At 44.1% G+C, this 8886-nt stretch overlaps 2 protein-coding genes across 6 annotated transcripts in view; both read right to left on the bottom strand.

Annotated features, from left to right (window-relative positions):
• LOC109296690 (serine/arginine-rich splicing factor 7-like) overlaps positions 1 to 548 on the bottom strand; it is a 12479-nt gene extending 11931 nt beyond the window's left edge. For 2 of the 5 annotated variants that reach the window (XM_019516187.1, XM_019516188.1), the window contains exon 1: positions 375 to 544. In XM_019516187.1, the coding sequence (XP_019371732.1) occupies positions 375 to 396 (22 nt within the window). In that variant the 5' untranslated portion in view covers positions 397 to 544. Of the gene's footprint in view, positions 1 to 374 lie in introns of all 5 variants that reach the window. The other 3 variants (XM_019516189.1, XM_019516190.1, XM_019516191.1) reach the window with 2 other exon arrangements.
• Positions 549 to 3714: 3166 nt separating this feature from the next.
• The window catches only part of GEMIN6 (gem nuclear organelle associated protein 6), a 12417-nt gene continuing 7245 nt past the window's right edge, over positions 3715 to 8886 (bottom strand). The window contains exons 2-3 of the mRNA XM_019516184.1: positions 7500 to 7645; positions 3715 to 4852 (exon numbers count right to left, since the gene is read on the bottom strand). Of these exons, the coding sequence (XP_019371729.1) occupies positions 4477 to 4852; positions 7500 to 7627 (504 nt within the window). The 5' untranslated portion in view covers positions 7628 to 7645 and the 3' untranslated portion in view covers positions 3715 to 4476. The remainder of the gene's footprint in view (positions 4853 to 7499; positions 7646 to 8886) is intronic.

The raw sequence follows: 8886 nt of genomic DNA, 5'->3' as shown, positions 1-8886 counted from the left end.
CTTCCTCCCCTAGCCCGAAACTACCAAGCGCAAAAGGGTTAACCCCCCCCCCCCAAGAGTTCGGCCCGCCCCTGCCCCGCGCGCATGCGCTCCTCCCTCTCCCAAGCCACCATCTTGGCGCTGCCTCCATTTTGCTGACCCGCGTCTCCTAGAGTCCCCCGCCTTCCCCCCTCCCGCCGACCGGCGTCCCGCTCCCAAACGCGGCCTGCCCTCTCCACCCACGGGGTCCCCGGGGCCTATGCCCCGTGATACCGCAAAATGGCGGCGGCCTCCCTCCCGCCCCCCTTTCCGCGCGATCGACTCGTTGCCAAGACAGCCCTCGGGCAGCAGGAAAGCAACCGCCGCCACTTTCGCGGCGTCGCGTCCTCACCCACCGTAGCGCCCGTAACGCGACATAGTCTCCCCTCAGCTGGCGGCTCCGCGTGCTCCTTCCTTATATAGCGGGACCAGCCGCGGCGCATGCGCATGCGGTAGGCTCGCCGCGCAGCGTGCAGGGAAGGACGCCCCTTGAGCACGCGGCCTCGCGTAGAGCCATTGCTTCCGGCTCTGGGAGGTGGGGGCACTGGGAGTGGGTGGCTACCTCCACCTCGGGGTCCTCGTTCCGCTCGTTGGTGCCCCCCACCCATGCCCTAGTGACCGTCTGTCCTGGGAAAGCCACGTGTGCTTTAATGAAACAATTCACATGCTTCCAGGATTAAGACGAAACACTATCTACCTCTCTCTATACGAGCGGCGTTTCATTTTAATCCTGGAAACGTGGATTTGGGGTTACTTTTTAAAGCTGAAAATTTGGGGATTTTTTTTTCTATTCAAGAACACCAGGATCCCTGGTAATAAGAACAGGCGAGGAAGCTGAAGCGCTGCATTGGGAAGGAAAACTTTCCAATTTTCTCTCCCTCTGTTTTCCTCAAGGATAGAAGAGAAACAGTTGCAGGGATGACAAACGTTGCAAAGTGTATCCGAAACAAGTTTTATGTCGATATGCAGCTGGTTGCTTATTTTGCAGCAAAATCAGATGAGCCTAGACCCCTTTTGTTCATGTACCTTGAGCCTTTGTATTCATCCTTCCTCAGACCTTAACAACCAGAGGGACCAGTCACATTTTGACCTCTTAACTCCCCACTGCATTTCCTCTTGCACTTGTTTAAATCCATTGTCAGGCTTTGCTGTTGCACCATCAGGGTTTGCAAACTAAATTATACATCTTCAATTTGCCCTTCAAAAAAGCATGGGGAGATTGAAAAGAAAATCTTTCCAAAGGATAGAACAAAAAGATCACAATCTGACTTTAAAAAGTCACCATAATAAACTTTTGATTGAAGAGACCTGCTTTAAAATTATCTGCAAGTAGAACAGATCTTCTTGTCTATAGATGTATGCACTCACACACCACTACAGAAAAACCTCAGTCTATCTAGATGTTTGTACATGTCTACACAGATACACACACATTGATCTGTTAATAAATTCTAACTGCATGTAATATGTAGAAAAATTATGTTAGCAATACCATCTTTGCAATGAATTTTCATTAAATAATTTATGCCTAAGCCTTTAGATATCACCTTACTTACAGATTCATTACTGTTATTAACCTTTGGGTCAGAGATTAGTCAAGAATGATAAGCTTTGTAGTTCTAGACCATTAGTTTGAACTGCTCTGATCACAGATCTCATTGGTTGTCTACACTGACTGTAAATAGTTGTTCTTATGATCAGTCTCAGCTGGAAATTTAGGTGAAAGCATAATAGCCATCACTTGCTGGCCTGCGAACACCTATAAAGAAGCACTGCAAGGCTTAGCACAACTGCTGATTGCCTTCCAAAGAGACAGTTCAGAGTGGAGGTCAATTAGCCAAACTAGCTGTGGTGGCTGTACACACACTGCCGAGTCCAGGTAGACTTTGTTGAGTACTAGATCAGCCTTCCAAAAGGAAACTGGGTTAACTGCCTGATTCCAAAATCCATTCCAAACAAAAGGGTGAAAAGATTCTGCATCTAAAGCTCATGCTCCCCACCAAGAAAAACTCTAAAAGAAATAAAAATCTTACCTCTTCCAGCTGGTCCTTATCTGGCAACAGCTCCGACATTGCATCTTGCATCCCATGCAACACTGAGATTCTTCACTGTGCTTTACACTGCTGTTTTACGTTGTAAAGCCAGAGACTATGAAAAACAGAACTCTGGTGCATGGGTGACAGCTAATCTGGATACCAGAGTCACATCAGACAGGTAAACATGGTCCAAGGTGTAGGGTTTCAGTTACAAACACCTTGAAGATATACTTTTTACCCTCAAATTTATTATTCTTTTAAATAGTTGACTTTGGAACAAAGGAGCCAATTATGAACTCTGTTCATATAATAAGGGAGGTAGAAGCTATCCCTCTTACAAAAACAGCCCCTAAGCTATACAGAATATAATGCTCTCTCCAAGCAAAATAATTTGCTTAAGATAAACACTGTTGTATGTACTTCTTATTATATAGTGCAGCAGCCTCACTTCAAGGGGTACCATCAACTTAAATCATGCTTCTGCCTGATAATTTCTACTGCTTACATTTACAAGTGACACCCAGGATCTCTATAACTGAAATTACAGGGAGTTTTCTTATCAGTGCTACTGTTTCCCTGGCTCCCATTTTTGAGGCATTTGCCCTGCAAGAGGCAAGATAAATAGGAAAATAGGACTGCAAGTTGGCAGAGCAACTTTGTGGTACGTTTAACACCTGAAATTCATATGACTTGCTGTTTTAAATGGGCCACATGAAGTTGATAGTATCTTTAACATAAGCAGAAGTTAAGGCACTGTAATGACTGCTGAACTAGAGAACTGCAAGATTTACAATCAAAGCAAATGAACAAGCTAAGCAGCTGGAATGCTTGTGGCACAAACTTGAGATGTCTTTGCAAAGAGGCAAAAGACACACATTTTAAATGACCTCATCGCATTTGATAGATGGGTTCAAGGGGATTTATTCAAGATTATGGTCAACATTAATTCAGGGGTGTCAAACTCATCTGGCCATGTGGTTCAGATAAATGGCATATGACCAGTCCTGGAGGCCAAATGGGGCTCACAAATGAGCTTGCCTAGTGTCATAGCAAGGGGGGGGGGTGTAGGGCAACCACCCCGGTGCCAAAGCGAGCAGCTACAGCACTTGTGTGAGGGTAGTTTGGGACATGTGCTACATGCAGCCCCCAGTTTGGCTAGCTCAGGATCCATGCTGCACACAGCACCCTCCCCAGAGCACTGAGGGAGTGTCACATGCAGCATAGATCCTGGACTGGCTGGGAAGGACACTGTATGCAGCACGAGTCCTGGACTGGCTGAGGCAGGTGCTATGCATGGAATGGATCATGGACTGGCCCTGGTTCATCATATGCACAGTGTTCATTGTGTGGGTCAACTTCAGATCAAGGGGCAGCACCAGAGGCCGGATGATGGGACTCTGTCAGCAGCTGTATCTTTGACACCCCCCCCCATTAATTCATTTTTGGAGGGTTATACGGAGTGTTCCATTGGTAAGGCTGCCTTATACCACTTCAACAATACACAGTGTTACAAGGAAACAAAAACATTATCTGATTGCTAAAGGACTTAATAAAGGAACAAGAATAAAAATAATTTCCCAACACTTCTTTCTTTTTGGAGTGGCCAAGAAGATTAAAAAAGTTATTCGCAGAAATTTAGAACACAAGATTTCAGACAAGCAGCAGTTTGTCATAAGTTGTCATATTAATGAAGTTCAGTGTTGTCAAAAATGAACAAATTTACCATATATGCAACGTAATTTAATTAGAAACTTGTAGCTACATGCTAACTTAACATGGCAACTTTCATATGGTACTCGATTTTCATCAACATTTTTCTACTAAAACAGGAGAACCATCAGCCAAATATTTCTAATAAATATTCTATACGATTTGTGTAAATCGACAGTAAAACAGAGTTTTACACAAACATTTTTGTCATTTAAACTTGTTAGCTTAACCTGGAAAGTACTGATTAAGCATGCAAATTTTTCTTTTTAAAAACAATATATTATGGCAAACTGTTTAGTCATATATACTGCCAGAGGGGGATGCGAACTCAGAAGCATTGTTTAAAGGCAGAAATCATATAGTCATAGGGAAAAAAAGCCTAACCTTTTCATACGGTACCACATTGTTAAAGAAGCTTTTGGCTTTGGAGTCATTAAATATACCATTAATATCAAATGACATTTTAAAATAAAAATATAAACAAATGCCCCCTGCTCTTAGATACACTGGTGTGTTGTTGTTTGTGCCCTCATATATAGAAAAATCCATGTAGCTCAAACCCAGCAGCACTGTTCATCCTAGCTCTACCAGTGAAAAGTAAGCCTGTCAATCACACACAAAAATTCTTAAGAAAAGGAAGTAACCTACCTACCCTTTCCCCCATTCTTGAAATATAAAATATTTGAATGAAAAGCTTTTGTCAATATGTCCATTATTGTGGTGCTGCAAAATAGCCCTGTAACAAACTTTGCACCCTAGACAGAATAATTTCATTAGAGCTGCTGCAGTCTTCTGGCCCATAGGGTGGTTCAATTGTTAAGACCCCTGCAACACATAGTGTTCTCTGTGATTCTCCTTCTTCTGTGACTGGAATATGATTAGTTTCCAGCCAGGTCTTCAAGCTGCTCTTCCTCCTCTCCAGCTCTTCCTGGCTGTAGGCTTGGCTCTCTTCTGGCATAAAGAGGTGAGCAAGCTGTTCCTGTATTGGGCTGTCCCCTTCACTCACTATTTCGACTTTTTGCACAGCATGGCCCAAGACAACTGAAACAGATACTTTTTCATCTTCCAGGAGCTTAGCTAAAACAATGCTGAAAGGAAAGGAGGACACACCATTCAGTATGAGTACCCAAGCAAAAAAAGAATGCAAAACACAGGCCAAGATGTAAAATACAGGTGCTAAGAACTAGGCCCAAATAAATAGCTAGATGCTCAACCATTATCTGTTCCCACTAGGATTCACTTTAAAACCATGTTAAAGAGTTAGAAAACACATTTTAGGCACTTATTTGTTAAAATGTTGGCCCTACCCTACTAGAAAAGTGGTCAGCAACTGTTGAAGGCTACATGCCAGACTGATCCAGATCTGGGTCAGAGGTAGACAGATGGGCAGGTGCTAAAACCCAGCCACCACCAGTATTCTTCCCCACAATGGCATGGAAAAGTGACTGCTGCCGAAGCCGCCTATCGCCAACTGATGCCAAAGCTCCATGTCTGTGATTCAAATCAAATGGCTCCATGGACTGGCTATAGTTTGCTAACCCCTGCAGTTGAATATTCTGTTAAAAAATAATAAACCTCCAAAACCTAGCATACAGCAAAATTAGGGCTGGGTGACTGGATACACTAAAAGAAGGAAATGCACTGTTAAGGCTTTGAATACCCAAACATCATAACTCTTAATTTGTATGTTTGTTTTTTTCTTAGCAAATTACATGTTGGAGGCCTGAATTTAGCATTCTACACCTTGGCATGAATTAAGTCATCACTAATAAGGCATAAACATAAGAAGGGAGATTAACTGTCTCAGACCTTCCTTAACTCAGTTTACCTGGTTATGCCCTGGTGGCAGTCAGCACCTGCTGATGTCCAGCCACCAGACCATATATGCTTTCATGTGTTTCTGGCAGTTCCATATGGTTACAAGGCAGCAGTCAGACTGGCAACCAGCAAAGTGCACTGTATAGCCGCTGCTGAAGTGCCTGCCAAACCCAGCAGAAGTCATGGGAGTATCTATACTCATCAGCTCATGGCAGAGGCAGAATCCTCCTGGCTTTAAGCAGAGGAGATGTAACTCTGCTAGCAGAAACGGGGATTCGGCCTCCACAGAGAGATTTGTCTGTAGACACGGACAGTTTTGGCTGCAGAACTTGAGAGCTACAAACAGGACTAGGCTACAGCACAATGTTCTTTCTCCTTTGTTATGTAAAAGAGCCTTGAATGTTTTTTCATGGAAAGCTAGAAGGGTGGTGAGGGAGAAGGAAAAGGGCTATAGAGAGAAGGAATTTTTTTATGTTTACATGAGAAAATTCAGGTCTTGTTTCTCCTGAAAGACTCTCTAGGGCAGCATTTCTCAACCTGTGGGTCTTGACCTAAAAGTGGGTCACAGGAATATGTGAAAGGGTTGTGAACAAACTTAAAAAATGGATCAACAAAGTTTAAAAATGGATTCTCCTTTAAAGGAGAAAAATGTGGGAAACTGTGGCTTTTTCCTTACAGGCTGGCGGAGTTCCAGCCTGCAAGGGGCTGCTTGGGGACCCCCCCCATACCTCACCCCCACCCCACACACCCATCCCCTGCCCCACACATTAGGGGGCTGGAGCTTGGGAGCAGCAGGTCAGGAGTGAGGGGCATTGGGCTGGGACTGGCCATTGATATTTACAAATGGATCCTGATTCAAAAAAGGTTGAGAACCACTGCTCTAAGCATAAGGAAGTGACACTGCCAATAAAGAGCAAGAGGGTAAAGGCTCTCCTTACAGATTTCATAGTGACAGTGTTCTGTCTGTTTTGACTGTGATGGAGCAAGCTCCTAAACCTTTTCAATACTTTGATACCCAAAGTTCCACAAGGACTGGATACCCACTGTGCTCCACTTAGTGTTCAAGGACAGACTACCTCACCCTTAAACTTGTCTTCAATATGTTAACCAATAAAATGATCTAGGACAGGTGTACTGGTGTCTTACCCTAACAAGTTCCACAAGTTTTTATTAAGATGATTTTATGCATCCTAGGCCCTCTTATGCATGCTTTCTTCATTAAAACACTTGGCCGGAATGTCATCATTCCCCTGCAGTCTTTTCAGCCTAAACCAATTTGTCAGTGCAGGGAAACAAAAATGAAAGCAACTTACCTATTTCACTTTCATTGTCCAAACTGTGTTCAATTCAAGAGGCAAAATACTATGTAAAGGTTTGTTTTCTGGGGGTTTTTTAATTGACTTCAAATACAGCAAGCCCTAATCTTGAGATATGCCAGGAGGAAGGTCAGTTCACCTATGGATTAATGTGGAACTGGGACCTTAAATAACATGTTATGTTATATATGTATGTTCAAAATTTTAAGAAAGCAAGCTCCTCAATATTTCCTCCTTGCTTTCTTTTGGAAGTGACCAAAGACATCCTCTGTTTACACCTGGTGCTAAATCAGGGGAGCAACTACATCTTAAGAGCACTTTGCCCAGATAAAAGAGTAAACCTAGGGAGAATCCAGAGCAACCAAGTTCAGGTGTTCCATCTGTTCTCAAGCACTGCTAGTCTTTTAAATAAGAGGAATTTGAGGTTAATTAATATAATCTCATAAGTTCTAGCATTCCCTTCCCTTGGCCCTGTCACCTGGAAAAGATGTCACCAACTCCTACCCTGCCAGTTCTGATCCGAGTGATTTCATGGCAGATCCCATGTCTGTTGATCGTCTGTCACAGTCACCATACAAATAAATAAAAGCTTTAAACCTACTTTGCAGAAACTGGGTCAACTGTTAAGACCCATCCTACATATTCATGCTTCTCAGCAGCTGTGACTTTCGCCTCCTTGTTTAAGTAGGTCTGCCATTCTAGAGGACTCTTTCTCTGCCATTCAGTCATCCTTCCCCCTCATAGAACCTGAAGGGAAATAAGTGCAGTTATTAGTGCCTCCGCTATAACCCCTTTCAACAGCATTGAGTTGGCTTCTCCTTTCTCTGTTAAGTCATGTCATTTCTTACATGTTCTCTGACTTTTTTTAAGGTTTAATTCAAAAAGTGTATAAAATGGCCATCACTTTGTTTCCATCCCAATTCATAATTTTTGAAGGTGCACACTGCTTGAAACTTCCATTTGGCAATTGTGTACAGGAAGCTGAAATATGCAACCTTTCCCAATGGCTTTTATTGGGAACTACAGCAGAACTGCTTCTGTTCCCCAGGTATAGCCAGGTAGGCATCCTCTGTTCGCAGGATCCCTCCTTGAAAGGTTAGGTAGGGAGGGGGAATGAAGACCTTTGCACAAGACTGAATACAAGGTGGAAGCCCACAGAGGCAGGGAGCACTGTCAGCAAGTGTTCTTCACTTTGTGGCTGCTGTCTTTGGGACGAGAAATTATTTGATGGTTGGGAGATTCCTTCAGTCCCTGGTCCCCCCTGGAATGCTCAGGCAAATCTGCTTAAAATGAACCAAAAATCAAGAGAGAGAGAGAGAGGGTGTGTGCATTCTGACTGCATCCCACTACTTATTTAGCAAATGCAAATCCATGAAGCCAAACAGTAGCCTCCTCATTAGCCGAGTTCAAAATGATTAATACACCTCTTAGTTTGTAGAGGGGACACTCACTCCTTGGTGACATGCTGCATTGTTTGTACCTTTCCACTAGTAGCACTAAGACCCAAGCAGTGAAGGTTGGCTGCGCAGGGGCCTTGGCCTGCCCTGAACCTGTTTAGCAAGGACCCCTCTTGTCAGGGCTGTCACTACGGCAGTGCAAATTGGAGTGATCGCCCTGGGCCCTGTGCTTTGGGAGGCCTTGTGAACCTGTGCCGTACAGGTCCCACCACGGCCCCGCCAGCTTCTGTGGGTGGTCACACAGCGCTCACCATTCCCCCCCCGGTTGAGATGCCCCTGGCCCTACAATCCCTAGAGTTGGCTCTGCTTGCTGTGATAGTTCATGGTGAGTGGTCCCTGCTAAACAGGTGCAGGAAGGCCAAGGCCCTTGTGCAGCCAGTCTGTATCCCACTGAAAGGTTCATGAATCCCACACTGGATCCTGGGGTTCCAGAGTGGTTTTCATTTGGACAGCAGAAAGTCACTGATATCCAGACCGTTCATTCTTGTTCCTCTGCTTGTGTGTGCATGCATGAACAATAATATACTAGGA

Source organism: Gavialis gangeticus, unplaced genomic scaffold (genome assembly GCF_001723915.1).
Source record: "Gavialis gangeticus isolate Ggan-Ray unplaced genomic scaffold, GavGan_comp1, whole genome shotgun sequence".
In the NCBI taxonomy this organism is placed as follows: domain Eukaryota; kingdom Metazoa; phylum Chordata; order Crocodylia; family Gavialidae; genus Gavialis; species Gavialis gangeticus.
The sequence above is the reverse complement of the archived record's forward strand: the minus strand, read 5'-3'. Positions and strand labels throughout refer to the sequence as shown.